This window comes from Thunnus maccoyii, chromosome 2 (assembly GCF_910596095.1).
Source record: "Thunnus maccoyii chromosome 2, fThuMac1.1, whole genome shotgun sequence".
Classification (NCBI taxonomy): domain Eukaryota; kingdom Metazoa; phylum Chordata; class Actinopteri; order Scombriformes; family Scombridae; genus Thunnus; species Thunnus maccoyii.
In genome coordinates, this window is record NC_056534.1 from 3,346,978 (window position 1) to 3,370,856 (window position 23,879).

At 38.9% G+C, this 23,879-nt stretch overlaps 4 protein-coding genes across 4 annotated transcripts in view; all 4 read right to left on the minus strand.

Annotated features, from left to right (window-relative positions):
* Positions 1-13,628, minus strand: part of LOC121908167 (zinc finger protein RFP-like) — a 147,342-nt gene extending 133,714 nt beyond the window's left edge. Inside the window, exon 1 of the mRNA XM_042427961.1 lies at positions 13,576-13,628. The gene's annotated coding sequence lies outside the window, so the exon portion shown is untranslated. The remainder of the gene's footprint in view (positions 1-13,575) is intronic.
* LOC121908163 (E3 ubiquitin-protein ligase TRIM39-like) lies at positions 10,743-13,666 on the minus strand. Its single transcript, XM_042427948.1, has 2 exons — positions 13,576-13,666; positions 10,743-12,747 (listed from the first exon to the last, which is right to left on the minus strand). Exon 2 carries the CDS (start codon positions 12,743-12,745, stop codon positions 11,102-11,104), a length of 1,644 nt encoding a protein of 547 aa, XP_042283882.1. The 5' UTR covers positions 12,746-12,747; positions 13,576-13,666; the 3' UTR covers positions 10,743-11,101.
* A 1,887-nt stretch (positions 13,667-15,553) lies between these two features.
* On the minus strand, positions 15,554-19,574 carry LOC121880558 (E3 ubiquitin-protein ligase TRIM39-like). Its single transcript, XM_042387835.1, has 2 exons — positions 19,498-19,574; positions 15,554-17,206 (listed from the first exon to the last, which is right to left on the minus strand). Exon 2 carries the CDS (start codon positions 17,195-17,197, stop codon positions 15,554-15,556), a length of 1,644 nt encoding a protein of 547 aa, XP_042243769.1. The 5' UTR covers positions 17,198-17,206; positions 19,498-19,574.
* Positions 19,575-21,411: 1,837 nt separating this feature from the next.
* On the minus strand, positions 21,412-23,058 carry LOC121880587 (E3 ubiquitin-protein ligase TRIM21-like). Its single transcript, XM_042387899.1, has one exon. The coding sequence runs from the start codon at positions 23,056-23,058 to the stop codon at positions 21,412-21,414; it is 1,647 nt and encodes a 548-aa protein (XP_042243833.1).
* Between the last annotated feature and the right edge of the window lie 821 nt (positions 23,059-23,879).

A 23,879-nucleotide genomic window follows, 5' to 3' on the forward strand; every position in this document is an offset into this window, starting at 1 on the left:
GTAGCCAGTTGATTGGAGTTGTTACTGTTGTTCTTCCGGCAGGTAGGTCCAGGTAAGTATAAGGAGTTGCTAAGATCGGTCGGTATTTAAGGTAGGTATTATGAAGATAGGTATTAGTTGTTGAGGTGCTAATTGTTCCTACAGTAAGTACTTAAGGTACGTATGTATTTTTTAGATAGGTACTTCTATCATGGTATTGAGGTAAGCATTAGGATAACGGTAAATAGTAGGTATTAAAGTATTCGAGGTAAGTATTTGCACAACGGTAAGTCTTAGAATAAGGTAAGTAAGGTAGGTATTACTGTAGGCCAAGGTAGGTCCCAGACTAACTTAAATTATTAAAGTAAATATTAGGGTTAAGTATTAAGGTAGGGGGGAGGCGAATGTTAAGTTGGGGTTGGTTAGATGGCTAATCAAGCAATTCTGAGGCTAATTGTATAGGGGAATTTTGGGCTTAGGCCCTAGAGCGAGAGTAGGTAGGTCTAAAGGTAAGTTAAAGGTTTCTTAGGTATTTCAGAAGTCTAAGAGATTGGATCCTTCTAGGCTGTGGTTGACTCATCCTCCAGAGTTTCTTCAGCTTCTATGGTCCGTAGGGTTGTCCTAGGTCCCGGTGCATCCATGGCCTAGCCACCTAAGCTGGACTAGGGGATGGAAAATTTAGGGGTTGTGAGAAAATTTGCAGGAGACTGATTGTTTGGGGGCCAAGGTCAGATTCGTCGTGTGTGGTGCATTGTGGGCTGTTGCATGAGTGAGGCTAACCCTCATAGAAGACTGGGCCACATTCAAGGTCCTGCCGCCCTGGACCACCACACCCTGTGTGCTGCCTTATAGTCGGGACACAGGGGGGCCGCATATTTACCACCTGACCGCCGCAGGCTATTTTTTAACACTGCTAGGTTGCCCTAGCCTGGCCAGTCAGGTCTGAAGATCCTAGGTCTCGTGACTTTTAACACTTTTGTGGAGCCTATGTTGCCTGTGTTCCATACACCACATGACCCCAGGAATTGCTGTTTTTTAAGCTAAAAACTAAGCAAAAGTAGAGGTTTTTAAAGGCAATTTCCTGTGCCCTGTTCACCGCACGATCCCAGGAAATGCATGCTCTCTGAGAAAGCCTAATTTGTAGATTACGATTTTGTAGAAAATTTGCCATTCTTGACCTATGTAAAGAAATTTTTCTATATATAAAATGAAAAAGATACTGTTTTTAAGAGCAATTTCCTGTGCCCCGTACACCACATGACCCCAGGATATGCCATTATACGTACGATTATACTGCAGGAATGGAAATCAGTGTCATGCTGAAATTCAGTTTGTAGGTGCCTTTATAAACAGAGCATAAAACTGTTATTTTCTACTTTTACAGTAAAATACTGTTACAAGCAGTGTAAATTAACAGTAAATTGTGTATTACTGTTAATTTGAACTTTTCACAAGTGGCATACTTACAGATTTTTACCATAAACAGCAAAGTGTACGACATACTACTCGACACACTGTTGTGTAACTGACTACTAACAGTGAGGACTACAGTGAGTTTCAACTAACAACAACAACAAATGAATACTCAACTGGTCAAATCACTTGCATGTAAGTGCACAGTCTATTGGCAGAAACAAATACATTACTGTTCTTGGTTTCATTACATAATGTTTGTGTGGTACCTGTGTTAGTGAGGAGCTTGGTGGCCTCCGGTACCTTCTCTGTGTAGACTCCAGGTTCATAATTATCCATTTCAGAAGTGACCGGGTGGAAAACTCTAGCAGCACAGCCTCGAATAGCCCCAGCAATGCGATCCAAATCTTCAACATCTTTCTCCTGCAGAGCAATGACACTTATTCACATCCTCTAGTATGTGGTTCTCTGGGATATAAAACAATGATGCAGTTAGTTGTATGTTTTTAGTCAACCACCTTGTTGCAAACATGCCACGCACCTGCCTGGATACAAAGGTTAGAAGGTAGTGCAGGAATATATTCATTTTTTTAACCTGAGACATGCTTTAACCAAAGTTGGAACATGTCACTGTTGAGTAGATTTGGTTTGTCAAAGAGACTAGTAGAGCAATAAAATAAGCGCAGCAGAAACGTCAGTTTGGACCACTGTGTTTAACTAACTGACTGCTAACAGTGAGTTCAAATTTTAAACATTTTCTCCACAAACCTTGTTACTTGACATAATTACTCAGACAGTATTTACAACAGTGAATAAACAGCCATTTGAATTGTGACTTCAAATGTTAAGACAAATTATACAACTTCAAAGTGTTTCTTTCAAACCATGTCTCACTTTATTAACATTATAAATGAATGATGCTAAACATTTGTACACAATTATAAAGAAATAGAACAAAGCATGGAGCTTATTCAAGTAATTAAACATTCAAAAGTCATTTAAAATGTAAATATTTAAACAAGTCTGTCTGAACATTGTACACAAATAAAGACAAACTATATCAACATGCTCCTCTAACTGTTGCATGTCGAAAAATGCTGAGACGATTGAACTGGAAAAATGATATGGTTAAAGAACAATGGGACAGCTTCAGTGGGTGTATGTCTGTGGCCTAAGAATCTGATGGTTTGGTACAGTGCATCTGTAATTGTTGCCATGTACTAATGCTCACCACATTATTGTAACCAAATAACTGAATCTAATATCAGTGCCTGTTTGTTTTTTAAAATTGGTATTTTCCATTAAAAAAAAACTATGTCCCTCTAATGCAAGTTGTAACCAGACTGCCCAAGTGTGTGTTTACAAAAGTTTGTAATGAGCAAATGAGTGACTGAGAAAAGGACTGAGTGACTATGAGTAACTGAAAAGTGTGGCTGAGAGACTGATTGTGTGGGTGGGTGAGAGGGTTCGCTGTCCCATTCAAAAGTCCATTAGTTTCTTTAGGAGACTGAACACACAAGGGTTGACTGATGTCATCTTTCTCCATCTTCAGTGAAAGGACAGGGTGCCTCTCTCAGTGTTTATCCCTGTGAACCACCTGCAAAACAAAAACAGTGTGTATCATAAACCGTAGTAGTAGTATAAATAGCACACTTCAGTGTTGCATCCATCCAGGAATGCAACACTGAAGGACTGGGATATTGCTGCAAATTGCTGATGTGTTTCATATAGGCCACAAGAGTAATAAATCTACAAGTACGCAACACTACACAGACAGCAATGGGACATTATCTTCACAAATAAAATTAAGTTATTTGGGCATGTTGTCATATAAAACAAAGTAAAATGAAACTCACTGTGTAATTTGGAGCATCAGAATCACAAGTCCAGCTCCGCTCCCAGACATGTTGACACGCTGCTGAAACAAGACATTATTTTAGCAACAGTACAGATGTAGTAGTTAGCAAGACTGATTTCAAAACTTAATTCCTGCATCTTCAGTCCTATGCCTTTTACATTTCAACGGAATTAAATTCACTTCAGGAAAACAATTTGAGCAAAAAGCTTCAAATCGTCAAGATTGGTCAGTAAGTCAGAAAGAATCTCAAAGAATAGATCACAGGCTTCACGAAAAAAATATATACCAGTAAAATAGCTTTTTGTTTGATGTTGTGATCAGATGACACGGTACCAAATCGTTATCATGACAAAAGCAAGGGCATATAGCACAATTCAAACTGACTGGACATGTAATGTATTTTTGACAATGCTATCAAGCAAAGCAAAAAGGAACTCACCCAGTGATTTGCTGGATGAAGATGGGCGAGAAAAAAAACAAAGTCATACGCCGCTGTCCAGGTGCACATGTGCCAGCTCTACTGTTGAGAACTGCTGCCGGCTGCCGGCAAAAAGCAAATCTCTTCATTTGCATGCAATACAATTTAAAAGTTAAATTAAACCCTGAAGGATTTTGGATCAAAAAGACAATTGACAAGATAGGAAACAAGAACAATGAAACATTTCTGCAACCCTTTCTGGCTTTGTACAATCATTTGCTGTTTTACTGTGAAATAAAGTTTTACCTGTGAGGAAGCTTTGCCAGAGTGTCAAGGAAGGTGATAAGGGACAGACTCAGAGACTACCAAATGAAAACAAGCAAAATCAAACTTAACTTCACACAGCTACGCTGACATCCTCTTTGGTTTCTGCTCTCTTCTAAACTAACATCTCTCCCTTTAAATAGGCTCTGAAATCTGTCTAGGCAGAACCATATTTCTATCAGGGGTGTCCTTTCCCTCAGACCAACAACTGGTGAATGACAATGTCACTTGTATCAGTTAACATTGTTTACACACACATCAACAACAGCATTGTTCCTTATCGTAAACCAAAATAAGTACAAATAACATAAATACAAAACCAAACATTTAACTAAATAAAATAAATTCCCTCACACTTGGTCTAACCCATGACATCACTGGTGATGTCAGCAAGATCTTAAAATCAGGAAGTGGTTCAGTGCCTCCATTTTGTCTCCTGGCTGCATGGTGGGTGAGTATGTGCTTGAGGTTTCCACCCGTTAAAGGGGAGTTTTTCCTTACCGCTGTCGCCATGTGCTGCTCATGGGGGAATTGTTGGGTCTCTGTAAATTAAAGAGTACGGTCTTGACCTGCTCTATGTGAAAAGTGCCTTGAGATGACTTTTGTTGTGATTTGGCGCTATATAAATAAAAATTAATTGATTGGTTGATTGATTGAAATATGACCGAAAACATTTATATATATATATAATTCTCAAACACTGGCTTGGGCAACTATGGTTGTTTAAAAAAAATGTTTAAAAAAAAAAATAGAACCATCATAATTATATTATTTTTTGGAAATTACATTAGTCGAACTGTTTTGTGCTTGATGTTTGTGTGATGTATAATTATTTGTGTAATAATTATTTTTTCATTTTCAGTCTAGAACAAAATGTTCATGAACATGAGATGCACTCTGGCCCTTCGTCGTCTTCCGGTGTATCAGCACGAGGGGTCTATGAGTTCTTCAAGACCAGCAGTGTAACTTCTCAGTACACTCACAGAAATGTCAATATCTATCAGTACAGTGTTGACGTAACATATTGTATGGGAAACGAACTTGAACGCCTCCTGTAGCATTCTCAAAATTTAAGTAGATTCAAAGATAGGTTTGGACTTTTTCAAGTCTATTTCAATACAATATTCAAATGTCAAATGTATATCAACAAAGTTATTAGTGGGAGGAAATTATTCGTCCTATCTCCATAATAGCCGCAGTCCCTTCCTATCAGGTAGGATGAGTCTCTAACCGGTCTACAGAATTACATTGAGAGTGTTTTGCCAGTTATCAAGTGGCTCCACATGATCACAGCTGATGGAGGCCACTGTCCAGTGAGAGCTTGATTCTAACTGATGCTACCTGGATGAGATGTCCCAAACTGATTTACTGCACAATAGTTGATGCTTCATATGATGTTCACTGTCTGTGTAGATTAGTCACTGTATAAATGCCTATCTATAGATGCCTGTTTTTTGTCTAGCTCTCAACATATCCACATTTCTATGTACAAACCCATTGATGAGGAGGTTTACTCAGTGCGACACTTGCTGGTCATTTTTTGTAACTACTTTTGGCATGCTTGCTGTTGGTTCTATGCCATTGATCTCTGAAATTATTGAGAGCTCATAGTATCCTATTACCCCACTAGAAAACTGCGCTCCCAGAATGCAGCTTACTGGTGGTTCCTACAGTCTCCAAAAGTAGAATGGGAGGCAGAGCCTTCAGCTATCAGGCTCCTCTCTTGTGGAACCATCTTCTCCGACCAAGCTCGCCTTGGACCAGCCCTTAGTTATGCTGCTATAGGCCTAGACTGCCGAGGGACTTCCATTGATGCACTGAGCTCCTCTCTCCTCCTCTCCATCTGTATGTATTCATTTACCATTAATGCATGTTACTAACTTGACCTCTTCCCCGGAGTTCTTTGTGCTTTCTCATCTGCAGTAAACCCCATGGACCGCGCTGACGTGGGGATGTCCTTCTCCTGCTGTTCCTGCTGTTGCTAGTCATGTATCTATTGTTATTGTTGTTGCTGTTGTTGTTCTGCTTCTCTGGCCCACTGTGTACAGTATTGTAAATAACTGCGAATATATTTAACTGCCCAGTTTCTGTAGGGTTGGAGGCACTTTTGTTTAATATCTTTCCTCCTGTTTCTGTTAAGTTAGGAGTTATGTCAGTGATTTGTATTTTTTTTCTTTATGTTTAAATAGGTAATTTTAGGTTGATTAGCTTTAGTTCCCTTTTGTTTGTTGTATTTCTGTTAACTCACCCTGAAACCACAACTATGAAATAAACATTTAAAGGCTGCAAAATCCCTTGTTGCTGCTTTTTTTTCTGGCAGCTGGGGAGAGGGAGTGTCATTTTCATGTTGCACCAGGGTTTCTCTTAGACCGGGTCATAACAATATATTTCTAAATTCTTCTGCTTCTCCTAGTTTAAAGGCCCCTAAAGGCCCCTCTACTTAGCAGTGTGTGGGCCTGTATAGACTGTCTTTGACTGACCTCCCCCCTAAAGAAGTAAAACACATTCCAATCCACTGGAGATAGAAATATGAACGTATATTCAGACTATACAATATATATCTAAAAAATACAGCAGTAGAGTGGACAAAAGAGTCATTAAGTTTCATTCAGCATATTCTGCTCATTCGTCATCCACCACAGTTGGATCACTCATTCAGTATACAGCAGGTTTAAATGTTTAGTGTGTTGATAATGGAAAAGTGACAAAATTGACTTATTTTTGTGTGTGCTATTGATGGATAATATTCTCCCACAATGCAATGCACAAAACAAATTGAGGGAGCTACAGTACTCACAGCTGTGGCAGGTTCTGAAGAATGATGGCAGTGTACACAATATATATATAATATATAAAAAATATCCCTCTGAAGAAGAGTATCAGACAGATATATTGGATAGTTGCTTGTAATTACTGTCAAATACTATTTATATACAGTAAATCTCATACATTAATTGGAAAAGTCTGTAGATCTATTGGATAGTTGCTTGTAATTACTTTCAGATAATGTTTATATAAGGTAATAATTATTAAAAACATTAAAATTATGTTTTTGTATGCCATTTTCGCATGATCATATTTTTTTGTACAGTTCAAACCAATATTTTTTACCAGGAATTTACTGTAAATAGATGAGATAATCACATACAATTAAAGCCTAAAGCTCTCAAGATACCATTAATGGGTGTTGAAGGAGGATAATTTGAATATAATTCTACATCATTTTTTTGTGTTTTACATCCAGAAATTTGTGCTTTGATGGGGCAGTCTTAAGGATAAATTGGATAATTCTATGAATTTACAAAAGAATACTATATGAAACAAGCCATTATTTAAATTAGGCAATTTTAAGGTATTTCTGCAATGTTTTTTGTGCACATTTATACATTTATTTAGCATTCTAGCAATATTTTATATATTTTTTTGTTTTTATTTTACAACAATTGGACTGTAAAAATGCATATAATGTCTACAGTAAATATCTGTATTTTTAAAAAAAATTCTTTGTAGAATAACTAAAGGTTTTTTTTACCATTATTTGACAGTGAGTGTTTTTTTACTTTTTTTTACTTTTTTTTTGTTTTTTACATGAAATTTAAAGTAAATAAACAGAAAGTTCCCTTAATTTTACATTCAGTAATAGGATGTGTATTATTTGTATTTTTACATATAATTCAATGTAATGTAACATTCAAGATCTTCTGACTTTTTCCGTAGCGCCACCATGAGGTTGACTTTTTAGTTCTGCAGTGAAACTTGCTGCAAATGGAGGGTCTTAGGGTAGAGGGTGTTGTATGTTGTACAGATTGTAAAGCCCTTTGAGACAAATCTGTGATTAGTGATTTTAGGCAACATAAATAAAATTGACTTGACTTGTACTAAAATATTGCAGTTTTAATTCAATTTATTTAGTTGTTTGTCTTTAAGATGGTCATTCGTTAATCACAGAGTTGGTGGTTTGATCCAAGGTTCCTTTTTTCTTGTTGAATTGTCCTTTAGCGAGACTGTGAATCCTATTTTCTCTCAATGGCTCAACAAAAACAAAATATTAACAGTAACTGAGGAAGCATTATGGCTCATAGGGTGAAAGTTCCTTTGCTTATGACAAGATATGTTACCAACAAGTATTTTAACAACTACAGCTCAGTTTTTAAGCGTTGCCATGACAAAAAATTCTGATGTCTGACCTCAGCCAATTATATAATCATTTTGGCAGCGAGAAACAATCATGTAAGACTTGACACTTCAGTGCAGACAAACAGTGAAGTGAATGTGAGTGTTGTAAGCAGAAGGACTGCTATAAAACGCAGCATTTTGCCTCTTTTTGACATTTCTGAGTTCATAGAGGGGTTGCATCCAGAGTAAATATGAACCATCACAATAACAAAAAGATATTAGTTGCAGTTCAGACCTGCCGGATTGTGTTTTTTCTCTCATCTGAGCTCCGGAAAACTATTTTCAGAAGAAACTGTGATCAACAGAAGCAGCAGTAACAGTTAATCATTGAAAACTCACTGTTTCCATTATTTCGTGTGTGTTCATTGTGACCCCGCTGCAGAGGGAAAGCCACCTGATTTGCATTTTATTTTAACATTTAAACAGTTTGCATGAAATCTTCCGGACAGTTTTCCAGAGATAGTAAAGCAGTGAAAGTCTCCTGGAGCCGAGTGTCGGCTGGTAACATCCAACTTTCTGTGCTCTGTCTCCCAACTGTCTGAATAAATAAAACCACTACAGCTTACTGGACTAACACTCAAGCTTCAAGGAACGCTCTCAGCCATCTGAAGTAACACAGTTTCATAACTTAAGACAGATGGAAAACACTCTCTCCACAGTGTTTTGAAATGTGTGTTAAAGGCACAACAGTTATGAACATTTAACAGACCATAAAACCCCAAAGAATATTCAGGAGACTTTCAGATTTTTAAAGAGCTGGTGGCAGACTCAATACTGATACTTTCTTCTTCCTCTTTTATGTGATTTCAACCTTTGTAGTGTTTAACTTTAGCCTTTTGTTTTGATCCATATTTGGCATTTTTGTGCCACAAAAAAAGAGTTTCTAATTGCCGTGCAGAAAGTGTTGTTCAACCACAAGCCTCCAAAACAACTTCAAAACTCCTCGTCATAGATTCTGCAAGTCTGTGAAACTCTATATGTGGGATGAACACCAGTGTTTTGATGATGATTGAAGATGCTAACACCTACACAACCTCTCAGAGGTGGTCTGTGAGACTCATCAAACCGTTCAGTGAAACCTCATGCCTTGTAAGAAAGTGTTGTTTCTCCAAAAAAAAAAAAAGTCAGAGAAGAGAGAATTCCTGCACACCATCCTTTTAATTGCAATAAACTGTATTAGAGATACAACATTTAGGACCTTAGACCTTCATCAGGTAAAGCTTTGCCTACGGACATTTCCCCCTACACACCTGTCTACTAGAAACTGAAGGTGTGAATGAGCCTTTACTGTCCAAAAAAGGTCCAAAAGGTCCCATAGTGCACCATTTTTCTGTCAGTGTGCTGTGAACACCACAGCAGTAGTTGTGTTAAGTTAACTACACTGGGATAAGAGTATTAGACATTACCTTTGTTCCGTCTGTTGACGGTGTAATTAATATATACAAACTGGTTTTCACAATTTCACAGCAGTTTTAAGTTTATTTTAATCTCATGGCCTGTTTTCCAGACTTCTGAATCGCCGCCCATATCGTAGATTAGTTCAGTGATTTAAATAAACACATTCAGTCTCCCATTGAAGCTCATCACCAGCAGGTAAAAAGAGACGGTCCAGTGACCTCATGTGTATCAGAGAAGACACATATTTTATTAATTCATTGATTATTTTTTAAAATGATTTTTTATTTTAAATGGATTTTATCTGGAATAATTGGAATAGTTTCATGTTTGGTGCAATGCAACAGTGCAACCTTTTCTTCAATATAATGAATATAACAACATATTTATTATCATATTTATATAGTTTGTTATTAATCAAAAGTCCATAATAAATTTGCAAATTTATTAAAATGATGATTTAGTAACTTTTGAGTCAACGTGGAGAAGAAGTCCTGAGTCCATGAGTTTGTCAAAAAGTCAAAGGATTTATCTCCATGGCAACTGACCAAACTCTAATGAAGACATGTGATATGGCTGAAAGTGCAAAAAGCTCATAAGTGGACCTTGAGTTGGTAGATTTTTGTCAAAAATATACAGTGCTGTGCAAAAGTTTTAGGCATTAAAAGTAAAATAAGTACACTTTTAAAAATATTGCCATGAATAGTTTTTATTTATCAGTTAACTTCATACAAAGAGTAAACAGAAGAAACCTAAATGAAATCAATATCTTGTGTGAGCAGCTTTGCCTTTAAAACAGCAGATGTACAGCATACAGTACTGCTTAATGTTCAATATTGCCCAAGCTCTTGAATGAACATTTTGATTTGTTGTTCATTATGTAAAATAGCTGTAAACGGCTCATTGATGTTTAATTTAAAGGAGATTAAATGAGTTCAAAACAAAAAAGTGGGATTTACTAAGTAGTTATTTGCACACCTTTAAACTGACAGGTGCATAGGAGATAAAACAATAGTTATACAAAAGGCTATTGATATATGAATATAATTAAACAGCTGACAAAGAGATAAACAGAGTAGGACTACAACAAAATCCTGTCTGCTGTGAACAAATAAAATTATGTTAGTGAAAACATTTTAAAACAGACTTAAACAAAATCATGTTGACTTTACACACAGCCGGCACAGCGTGGACACATTCATTCATTATTAAAATATTTTGATAAAAAAAGAAAGAACTTGTGAGCTTTTCAAACACTAAACAGCAAATTTCCAAAACTGATTTTGTTTCAGTTCATTTACGGATGTTGTATATACTTAGAAGCATAAATGAGGACTTTCAAATATGCAGAGACGAAGAAAAACTACAGAGTTTAAATGTATTGATTACATTGCCTGCATTAATCATATCCTGATAAAAACAAGTTTACACTGTACATTACTTCTGAATATGTACATTTGTTACCATGAACGACAGTATTTATAATTGATCAGTTTATCATTGTTTCGTCTGTAATCCATCAGCATCCTGATATTGACTCAGGCAGTTTGACTGACAGGACAGATGATCAGAGGGGCGGAGTTTTTACCACCATCATTAATACAGGGACCAAAATATGGGTAGAGTTTCTCAGTGAAGGAGCAGCCAGTAAAGGAGTAGATAAGAGCTGCAGCATCTACGTCATAAAAGGAGACCAGACCCTCCTCATAATCCATAAACACCCCCACCTTCTGAGGCTGAGACTTCAGAGAGAGACGGACTGAAGAGTTATTATAAACACTGTACTCATTTCTATTTCTCAAACATATAGTCCAGTAACCATCTTGAGGTATAAGAGTGATTTTTCCCTTCCTGTTGATGGACTCTCTGGCCACTCCTAAATCCCAGTCAGACTTCCCTTTAACCTGAACCTCAAAGTAAAATCTGCCTGAAGAGAAACTCTGCTTTCCTAAAACACAGGGACAGAAAGAAAATCTCTCTGGGTTGTCTGGGAGATTCTTCTTCACATCACCATGATTTACTTGTTTCTCATCATCAGACAGGATGAGTTTAGGATTTGCTGTATCAGGATCAAGAGTCACATCCACTGCATACTGCTGGACCCTCTTCAGCTCAGCCTCAAACAGCTTCTTCATCTCTTTACTGAGTGTTTCCTCCAGCTGAGTCACAGCTCTCACCACAGTCCCCTCATATGATGGTGGACGGACGCTGACCTCTGTCCAGTCTTTGGTAGGTGGAGCAGCTTTCAGGGACGGGAAGTTTTGGAGGAGGTGGAGGTGGTCTTCAGAACGTGAGAACTGCTTCACCTCAGAGCCTCTCTTCATCAGCTCAGAGATTTCCTGTTCCAGCTCTTTGATGAAGTCTTCAGCCTGTTTCTCTGTCGTTCTTTGCTTCTCTTCAATCGTCTCAATGAGCTCATTCAGGCTTCTCTCAACAGACTCCTTCAGAGCGATGAAGACCTGAACACCTTCTGCTATCTCTCTGTCTGCATCTTCCTTACTGAGATTAACTGAGTGTTTGATCTCTTGAATCTTCAGTCGTCTCTTCTGGATCATCTGCTGAATTTCAGCCTCTGTCTTCCCCAGCTCTGCCTTCTTTCCTTCATATTCTTCTTTCAGAGGAACAACATCATGTGTCTTGTGGTCTAAAACAGAGCAGAGCATGCAGACACATGTCTGGTCGGTCTTACAGAACAGCTCCAGAGGTTTATCGTGCTTCATACACATCCTGTCTTCCAGGTTCTCCACAGGGTCCATCAGCTGATGTCTTTTCAGGCCTGAAACTGTCAGATGAGGCTCCAGGTGAGTCTCACAGTAGGAGGTCAGACACACCAGACAGGACTTCAGGGCCTTCAGTTTGGTTCCAGTACAGATGTCACAGGGAACTTCTCCTGGTTTGGCAGCTTGTTGCTCTGAGCTGCTGCTGCTGGCTTTCTGTTGAGCTTCCTGTCTGAACTGAGAAACCATCTCAGAGATGAAAGTATTGATGTGAAGCTCAGGTCTTGTGTAGAAAACCTTTTTACACATGGGACACAGGTACTGGTCATTACTGTTCCAGTGTTCAGTGATGCAGTTTTTGCAGAAGTTGTGTCCACATGATGTGGTGACTGGATCAGTGAACACATCCAGACAGATGGAGCACAGAAACTGAGCTTCAGATCGCAGACAGCTGGCAGCAGACATATCTACATATGTAGTGTGAAAGGAAAAAATTACGGTTATGGTATGTATGTACTGTTCATTCATAGTGCGTGATATTAGGTAAAATAATTAAACGTGAAAAGAATTAAACATGGTTATAATAGGGATAGAGATACTTTCACCAGTTCGCGTCGTGAGCAACCTTAACCATTTAAGCCGAGCTGGCAAGCATAAAAAGATTTTCTTCAGGACTGCACAGCCAGGTTAAAGGCCTTATTCACTTTAATGTTGTATGTGTGCTGGTTTACATCAAGAGTCTCATCTATAGTTCTTTATCTGAGAGTTAATTGTGGCTGTTTACTGTTCCTCAATACAATCTGATCTGCTGAAAAAAGAGCACAGAATATGTCCATATCTTGTTGTAGAGAACATTTATTATTTAAGAATAGCACTGCTAACAAAGTTCTGCTAACTTTGTGACAAACACCTTTTATTTCCTCCAGCTGCTTCAAAATAAAAGCCTCCTTCTGGTTCACTGGTGAAAAGCTTTTAATGTGAAACAGCTACAGGAAATAGAATGCAGTGTGACTGTAGGAAGTGATCAGTAAATAGTAATAAGACCAGGAAGGTTGGAGTGAAGCTGAACTCCAAACCACAGAGATTCAGTTACAAGTTACAAAAGTCCTGAGAACTGACACAGAGAGACTGTTTAAAAAACAATTAAAGTTGTTTCACTGAATCTGTGTAAAAACATCTTTAGTTATATTGTCACTAATTTCACAAGTGTCAGTATGAAATGAAAAGAGTGGAACTTCCTGTCTGCTGTGTTAAAGCTGGTTGTTGAAACATTAAATATGATCAGTTGTACTCACCCGTGTTTGGCAGAGACTCTGCTGTGTTGTTGAGAAAGACTTGATGAACTCAGGTTAATTTTTATTTGGACAGAAGTGGAGAGACTCGACTGCAGCTCTGCTGTCACTCTGACAAACTTTTAGTTTCAGTTCTGGAGATTGACAGTAGCAGCTTTGCTCTCTTTCCAGTATCGCTCCTCCTCTTACCACAGCTCTGATTATGAGATTTTGTTTCCTCCCTATGATTTACAGAATTATTGTGAAATATCATGGAGCACATGTTCTGTTTCTGACACATGTGAAGTGCTCACAAGGGACTCTCCATAACCTGTTGTTCCTCTTCTCCTTTCCACAAAGTTTGGTTGTAAAAAATAGGCAATAAATGAAAAATGAAAAGCAAGAATCGCCTTTGAAGTTCCTCCCTACACGTTACACAGTGTGCTGTCTCTGTGTTATGGGTGTATAAATAGGTAGAGGTCTGAGGAGACTCCAGTTCAAGACCCGGTGTGGGGACCTCCTTTGTAAGGTAATTTATTCATGAACACTTATTGTAACATTTTAATTTTCTAAAATTAAAAGCGAAATAAAAACAAAAACAGGATTTTTAATTCTCTTTCCATTTTTATTCAAATGCAAATAATTTTGCTGCCTCAACAAATACAGATACAAATACTGGGCTCTCTGCACATCCCTATCAAGTACAGTACTTAAGTACTGCGCATGAATGTGTGTCCATATAATCCGTGTGTAAAATGACAGCCAGAGGTCCTAAACAGAGTAGGACTACATCAACATCCTCTCTGCTGTGAACAGAAAAAATATGTAAGTGAAAACATTTTAAAACAGGTTTAAACAAAATCATTTTCATTTTACTCACAGCCAGCTCAGCGTGGACACATTCATTCATTATTTAAATATTTCAATGAAACAGTGAAAGAACTTGTGAGCTTTTCAAACACTAACCAGCAAATTTCCAAACCAGATTTTGTATCAGTTTATTTAAGGATGTTGTATATACTTAGAAGCATAAATGAGGACTTTCAAATATGCAGAGACGAAGAAAAACTACAGAGTTTAAATGTATTATCTTATATTAATTGTTTGCACAAAATACACATCAGAGCACATCCACTTTATTTTCATTCTACCACAGTCAGCATATTTGGATTGATGTATATTAATATTTGAGGTGTCCTGAATGTATATTTTGAACTTCGGGTGCTTCACAGAGTTGAACTCATTTCTCTCTCACTCAGCTTCTCTCCCATTTCACCTGTTGCTGCATTTAAAGGGGATGAGAGGAGCTCATGTGATTGGTTATTATTGAAGCTCGCCCAGACTCCACCTGCTGATTCTGTATTCCTCCCATTAATAATGTATTCAGTCTCTCCTCCATGATGTGCCTGGCTGCACCTGGTTTGTGCCAAAGCTGATGATCAGGAAAATTGCAGGAATTTGTTTATCACACCCACATGCGTCACCTGCCAGGAATCAAGGCTTGAATCTGCGCCTTTGCCCTAATGCAGGAAAAAGGGCCCCATGACTTTTATGGCTGCATCATTACATGAAACAACAAAATTCTTGATATATTATACGTCATTGTTGACACATTTCCCTAAAATTCAGTCTGACATACTTGGTATCTTTGCAAACTTTGGGATGTTCACTAGATTTTAAAGCTTTTAAAGAGTTTTTCCTCACATGTTTGTCATGATTGATCAATCACAAGTTGATGTTAGTGAAGCAATCCTGGGGGGACACTGAAGCAGTAAAAAGACAAGTTTAAGTATTTTGGTGAATTCCAACATACATTAAAAACAACTGTATGATAAATCATAAAAGAATGACCACATTAATCATATTCTGATAAAATCAAGTTTACATTGTACATTACTGCTGAATATGTACTTTTGTTACCATGAATGACAGTGAATCTTTTCACTTAAAACTGATCAGTTTATCAGTTTAGTCTCTAATCCATCAGCATCCTGGTATTGACTCAGGCAGTTTGATTGACAGGACAGATGATCAGAGGGGCGGAGTTTTTTCCACCATCATTATTACAGGGACCAAAATATGGGTAGAGTTTCTCAGTGAAGGAGCAGCCAGTAAAGGAGTAGATAAGAGCTGCAGCATCTACGTCATAAAAGGACACCAGACCCTCCTCATAATCCACAAACACCCCCACCTTCTGAGGCTGAGACTTCAGAGAGAGACGCACTCCAGGACCAGCACACGCTTCGTATTCATTTCCATTTCTCAACCATATAGTCCAGTAACCATTATGAGGCTTCAGTGTGATTTTTCCCTTCCTGTTGATGGACTCTCTGGCCACTCCTAAATCCCATTCAGTCTTCCCTTTAACCTGAACCTCAAAGTAAAATCTGCCTGAAGAGAAACTCTGCTTTCCTAAAACACAGGGACAATAAGAAAATCTCTCTGGGTTGTCTAGGAGATTCCTCTTCAAATAACCATCATTTACTTGTTTCCCATCATTAGACAGGATGAGCCAGAAATATGCTGTATCAGGATCAAGAGTCACATCCACTGCATACTGCTGGACCCTCTTCAGCTCAGCCTCAAACAACTTCTTCATCTCTTTACTGAGCGTCTCCTCCAGCTGAGTCACAGCTCTCACCACAGTCCCCTCATATGATGGTGGACGGACGCTGACCTCTGTCCAGTCTTTGGTGGGTGGAGCAGCTTTTAGGGATGGGAAGTTTTGGAGGAGGTGGAGGTGGTCTTCAGAGCATGAGAGCTTCTCCACCTCAGAGCTTCTCTTCATCAGCTCAGAGATTTCCTGTTCCAGCTCTTTGATGAAGTCTTCAGCCTGTTTCTCTGTCGTTCTTTGCTTCTCTTCAATCGTCTCAATGAGCTCATTCAGACTTCTCTCAACAGACTCCTTCAGAGTTGTGAAGACCTGAACACCTTCTGCTTTCTCTCTGTCTGCATCTTCCTTACTGAGGTTGACTGACTGTTTGATCTCTTGAATCTTCAGTCGTCTCTTCTGGATCATCTGCTGAATTTCAGCCTCTGTCTTCCCCAGCTCTGCCTTCTTTCCTTCATATTCATCTTTCAGAGGAACAACATCATGTGTCTTGTGGTCTAAAACAGAGCAGAGCATGCAGACATATGTCTGGTCGGTCTTACAGAACAGCTCCAGAGGTTTATCGTGCTTCATACACATCCTGTCTTCCAGGTTCTCCACAGGGTCCATCAGCTGATGTCTTTTCAGGCCTGAAACTGTCAGATGCGGTTCCAGGTGAGTCTCACAGTAGGAGGTCAGACACACCAGACAGGACTTCAGGGCCTTCAGTTTGGTTCCAGTACAGACGTCACAGGGAACTTCTCCTGGTTTGGCAGCTTGTTGCTCTGAGCTGCTGCTGCTGGCTTTCTGTTGAGCTTCCTGTCTGAACTGAGAAACCATCTCAGAGATGAAAGTGTTGATGTGAAGTTCAGGTCTTGTGTTGAAAACCTTTTTACACATCAGACACAGGTACTGGTCATTACTGTTCCAGTGTTCAGTGATGCAGTTTTTGCAGAAGTTGTGTCCACATGGTGTGGTGACTGGATCAGTGAACACATCCAGACAGATGCAGCACAGAAACTGATCTTCAGATCGCAGACAGCTGGCAGCAGACATATCTACACACTGAGAAGAAAGAAAAGGAAGACATTTTTTATGTTTATTTGTTTTAAAAAAAGAGAGATGTATGGTTACTGTTCAATTAAAGTGTGATATTAGGTAAAATAATTTTGAATTAAACATGGCGTGTTTTAATGGGGATAGAGATACTTTAACCAAATCCAGCTGTGAGCAACCTTAACCATTAAGCTGAGCTGGTAAGCATAAAAATTTTCTCCAGTGTTGCACAGCCAGGTTAAAGGCCTTGTTCAGCTTTAATGTTGGATGTTTGCTGGTTTGCACAAACACAGTAAGGGACTCATCTGCAGCTCTTTATCTAACAGCTCATTGTGGCTGTTTGTGTTTTTACTGTTCCCCCTTCAAATATTTATAACTGATCTGCTGACAATATAGCACAGAATCTGTCCATATCTTCTTGTATAGATGAATTATTATTAAAGAATAGCACTGCTAATAAATCTCTGCTATCTCGGTGACAAAACACATTTTATTTCCTCTAGCTGCTTCACAAGAAGACATCCTGCTAGTTCACCAGTGGAACATTAACATTTTAATGTGAAACAGCTAGAGGAAACGAAATGCAGTATGGCTGTAGGGAGTCATCAGTAAATAGTAATAAGACCAGGAAAGTCAGTGTGAAACTGAACCACAGAGATTCAGTTACAAAAGTCCTGAGAATTGACACAGAGAGACTTGAAAAGAATAATTAAAGTGGTTTCACTGAGCCTGTGTAAATGTCTTTAGTTACAGTGCTGCTTGAAAGTTTGTGGAAGTTTAGAATTTGCTCTATTTCTGCATAAATATGACCTAAAACGTGATCACATTTCCATTCAAGTCTTAAAACTAGATAAAGGGACATCAATTAAACAAATGAGACAAAAATCTTACACTTCTTCATTTATTTATTGAGGAAAATGATCCAATGTTACATATTTGTGCATGGCAAAAGTATGTAAACCTCTAGGATTATCAATTCATTAGAGGGGGAAATCAGAGTTGGGTGTTTCAATCAATTGGATGACAATCAAGTGTGAGTCTGGGAGGCCCTGCCTTATTTAAAGAAGAGGAATCCGGGTCTTCACTATCAAAGAAGACATTCAACATCATTGTTACCCTCCCCAGGAGTGGTTGAACAACAAAGATCACACCAAGATCAGGTGTGTGATAGTCAAAGAGGCCACAATGGACCCCGGGGTAACGTCTAGGAAACTAAAGGCCTCTCGTGCAGTGACTACAGTAAATGTTCATGAGTCCACCATCAGGAGAACATTGAACATCAATGGTGTGCACGGCAGAGTTGCAAGGAGAAAAGCCACTTCCCTCCAAAAAGAACATCACTGCTCATCCATGGTTCACTCAAGACCACATGGATAAGCCAGAAGGTGATTGGAAAAATGTTCTGTGGATGGATGAGACCAAAATCGAACTTTTCTGCTTGAATGAGAAGCGTTGTGTTCGGTGTTCAGCAAACACTGCATTCCAGCATAAGAACCTTATCCCATCTGTGAAACATGGTGGCATCACAGTTTGTGCTGCTTTGCTGCCGCTGAACCAGGACAGCTTTCAATCATTGAAGGAGCTATGAGTTCTGAGTTGTACCAGCAAATTCTACAGGAAAATGTCAAGGTATCTGTGAACTGAAGCTCAATAGACAGTTTGTTATGCAGTCAGACAACGAGCCTAAACACACAAGTTGCTCTACCAAAGAATGGTTAAAGCAGAAGAAAGATAATGTTTTGGAACGGCTGAGTCAAAGTCCTGACCTTAATCCTTAATAGAAATGTTGTGGAAGGACCTGAAGCATGTAGTTCATGCAAAGAAGCCCACCAACATCCCTGAGTTGAGACTGTTCTGTAAGGAGGAATGGATTAAAATTCCTCCAAGCCAATGTGCAGAGCTGATAAATGGTTACCGGAAACATTTGGTTGAAGTTATTACTGCAAAAGGGGGTCACACCAGTTACTGAAAGCAAGGGTTCACATACTTCTACCTAACACAAATATGTGAGATTGGATAATTTTCCACAATAAATAAATGAAAAAGTTTAATGTTGTTGTCTCCTTTGTTTAGTTGGATTCCCTTTATCTAGTTTTAAGACTTGTGTAAACATATGATAACATTTTAGGTCATATTTCTGCAGAAATAGAGCAAATTCTAAAGATTTCACAAACTTTCAAGCAGCACTGTATATTGTGATCAATTTCACAAGTGTCAGTATGAAATGAAAAGAGTGGAACTTCCTGTCTGCTGTGTTAAAGCTGGTTGTTGAAACATTAAATATGATCAGTTGTACTCACCAGTGTTTGGCAGAGACTCTGCTGTGTTGTTGAGAAAGACTTGATGAACTCAGTCTAATTTTCATTTGGAAAGAAGTGGAGAGACTCGACTGCAGCTCTGCTGCCGCTCTTACAAACTTTCAGTTCTGGAGAGTGATGTTGAAGGTCTATTGTCTTTCCAGTGTTGCTCCTCCTCTTATTGTATCCCTGTTTGTGTTTTTTCCTCCCTCTGATTAACAGGATTTCCTCCCTCTCATTAACAGGATAATTATGAAATACCATGGAGCAAAGATGATACTGTACATAACAGGTGGGAGGAGGAAGACGTGGGAAAAGTGGTTGCTTTGCTTAATTATGTGTGCTGAAAGCTTGAAGTTTTTCACAAGGTGATAAAAAATAATAATAAACACACCCTGTTTTAGATTTAAAGTGAAAGTAAAAGTTTTGGGCAGCCAGTTTTTACTGCTGAGGTTTTCATGCAACTATTAACCTATTTTTGTCTATTATTTAATCTGTGTTCAACAAATGTAGTCTGGTCAAAGTTGCTGTTAAATCAACAGTTATGGAGCGCCCTGGCAGTGCGACATATGTAAACACATCACTGGTTCAATTCCAGCCAGGGACCTGTGTTGCATGTCATACTCATCTCTCTTCCCTTGTTTCCTGTCCGTCACTTCACTATCCTCTATCCACTATGAGGAAAAAGAGCCAAAAATCTTCAGAAAAAATATGAACATTATTTCAAAAACACATTTTTTCAACTCCACTACATTTATTTGACAGCTTTAGTTACTTTTCAGATGAAGATTTGACACAATGGATAATATAACAAGCTTTTAAAATACAACACATTGTTAAAGATGAAACCAGTGGTTTCCAACCTTTTTGGCTTTTGACGTCTTACAAAAAGCAGTGTGTAGTCGGGGTCACATTTCACATGTCTATGAGTTGTTAACAGCTCCACCAAATAGTGATTTTTCCCTCTAAACTTCTCACATGCTTTCATTTCAATAAATGTTCAAATGATCCAATATTTCAGCAAAAATCAAAGATTAGAGAAAAAGTCCAAAAACTGAAAACAGATTTGTGTATCAGAACTTTGTTTTTTCTTCTTTCCTCTCCCATTAATCATCTCACCACCCCTCAGACTCCCTTATGAGGTTAATAGATCACAAGTTAAACACTTGGGGTGATTTTAAAATACAAATACATGGTTATGAAATATTCATTAACTCTTCACATAAAGGAATTTAAGTCTTGTCACTAGAGGGCAGTATGGTTACATGTAGTATAAAAGGATAATAAAATCTAAGTCTTATATCTCTTTAGTAGATAGTCATACACCTATGAAAGTTATACCATTCTTCTTGTATTTACACGACAAATAACATGATATAAGTTGCATAATGATTAGTCATTTAATTTACATGAATTTCAGGTTTGCCTCAGATTTGCTTCACATGTCCTCAGGAATGTGGGTTCGTTTATGGCTTTGGTGATAAGAGTCTGTGTTTCATTTAAGGTGGGAGTTGTTTTTCTCCAGTCCAAGTGGCCTTTAGGGTCAATTCATGCTTTTAGTTTGTGTCATAATTCAACTTATCAAAATGGTTTCTTAGGAGATCTTTCTGAGTCTGTTGAGCATCACTGATCAAACCCTTACTTAGGGTTACAAAGGTCAGTTCTGCAGACCGGGGATCTGCCCTTACCAACTTAGGAAGCCAGGAAGTCTGTCTCTTATTTTCCTTAAGAGTCAAAGGTTAGTTAACAGAATTAAAGAACAAGTGGTTGTCCCCCTACACCTGATAAAAACAAGTTTACACTTTACATTGCTGCTGAATATGTACTTTTGTTACCATGAATGACAACAAATCTTTTCATTTAAAATTGATCAGTTTATCAGTTTGGTCTCTAATCCATCAGCATCCTGGTATTGACTCAGGCAGTTTGATTGACAGGACAGATTATCAGAGAGGCAGAGTTTTTACCACCATCATTTGAACACGGACCAAAGTATGGGTAGAGTTTCTCAGTGAAGGAGCAGCCAGTAAAAGAGAAGATAAGAGCTGCAGCATCTACGTCATAAAAGGAGACCAGACCCTCCTCATAATCCACAAACACCCCCACCTTCTGAGGCTGAGACTTCAGAGAGAGACGGACATCAGGCCCAGCAAGAGCTCTGTAATCGCTTCCATTTCTCAACCATATAGTCCAGTAACCATTCTCAGGGCTGAGTGAGATGTTTCCCTTCCTGTTGATCGACTCTCTGGCCACTCCTAAATCCCATTTAGTCTTCCCTTTAACCTGAACCTCAAAGTAAAATCTGCTTGAAGAGAAACTCTGCTTCCCTAAAACACAAACAAAATAAGAAAATCTCTCTGGGTTGTTTGGGAGATTCTTCCACACATCACCATGATTTACTTGTTTCCCATCATCAGACAGGATGAGTTTAGGATGTGCTGTATCAGGATCAAGAGTCACATCCACTGCATACTGCTGGACCCTCTTCAGCTCAACCTCACCGAGCAGCTTCTTCATCTCTTTACTGAACGTCTCCTCCAGCTGAGTCACAGCTCTCACCACAGTCCCCTCATATGATGGTGGACGGACGCTGACCTCTGTCCAGTCTTTGGTGGGTGGAGCAGCTTTCAGGGACAGGAAGTTTTGGAGAACGTGGAGGTGGTCTTCAGAGCGTGAGAGCTTCTCCACCTCAGAGCTTCTCTTCATCAGCTCAGAGATTTCCTGTTCCAGCTCTTTGATGAAGTCTTCAGCCTGTTTCTCTGCCGTTCTTTGCTTCTCTTCAATCATCTCAATGAGCTCATTCAGGCTTCTCTCAACAGACTCCTTCAGAGCGATGAAGACCTGAACACCTTCTGCTATCTCTCTGTCTGCATCTTCCTTACTGAGGTCAACTGAGTGTTTGATCTCTTGAATCTTCAGTCGTCTCTTCTGGATCATATGCTGAATTTCAGCCTCTGTCTTCCCCAGCTCTGCCTTCTTTCCTTCATATTCTTCTTTCAGAGGAACAACATCATGTGTCTTGTGGTCTAAAACAGAGCAGAGCATGCAGACACATGTCTGGTCGGTCTTACAGAACAGCTCCAGAGGTTTATCGTGCTTCATACACATCCTGTCTTCCAGGTTCTCCACAGGGCCCATCAGCTGATGTCTTTTCAGGCCTGAAACTGTCAGATGAGGCTCTAGGTGAGTCTCACAGTAGGAGGTCAGACACACCAGACAGGACTTCAGGGCCTTCAGTTTGGTTCCAGTACAGACGTCACAGGGAACTTCTCCTGGTTTGGCAGCTTGTTGCTCTGAGCTGCTGCTGCTGGCTTTCTGTTGAGCTTCCTGTCTGAACTGAGCAACAAGCTCAGTGAGCAATGTGTTGACCTTCAGGTCAGGTCTTATGTAGAAAACCTCTTTACACATCGGACACAGGTACTGGTCATTACTGTTCCAGTGTTCAGTGATGCAGTTTTTGCAGAAGTTGTGTCCACATGGTGTGGTGACTGGATCAGTGAACACATCCAGACAGATGGAGCACAGAAACTGATCTTCAGATCGCAGACAGCTGGCAGCAGACATATCTACACACTGAGAAGAAAGAAAAGGAACTGTTCAATTATAGCGTGATATTAGGTAAAATAATTTTGAATTAAACATGGAGTGTTTCAGTGGGGATAGAGATACTTTCACCAATTTTAGCCTTTTGCAGCCTTAACTATTTAACCCGAGATGGCAAACATAAAAAGATTTTCTCCAGTGTTGCACAGCCAGGTTAAAGGCCTTGTTCACCTTTAATGTTGTACATGTGCTGGTTTGCACAAACACAGTAAGAGACTGTCATCTGCAGCTCTTTATCTAACAGCTCATTGTGGCTGTTTCTGCTTGTACTATTCTTCCATACAATCTTTAAAATGAATCACTGACAACATAACACAGAATATGTCCAGATCTTGTTGTATAGAAGAATTATTATTGAAGAATAGCACAGTTTATTTCCTCTAGCTGCTCCACAATAAAAGCTTCCTTCTGAAAAGCTTTTAATGTGAAACAGCTACAGGAAATAGAATGCAGTGTGTCTGTAGGAAGTGATCAGTAAATAGTAATAAGACCAGGAAGGTTGGAGTGAAGCTGAACTCCAAACCACAGAGATTCAGTTACAAGTTACAAAAGTCCTGAGAACTGACACAGAGAGACTGTTTAAAAAACAATTTAAGTTGTGTGTCAATATGAAATGAAAAGAGTGGAACTTCCTGTCTGCTGTGTTAAAGCTGGTTGCTGAAACATTAAATATGATCAGTTGTTCTCACCAGTGTTTGGCAGAGACTCTGCTGTGTTATTGAGAAAGACTTGATGAACTCAGTTTCATTTTTATTTGGACAGAAGTGGAGAGACTCGACTGC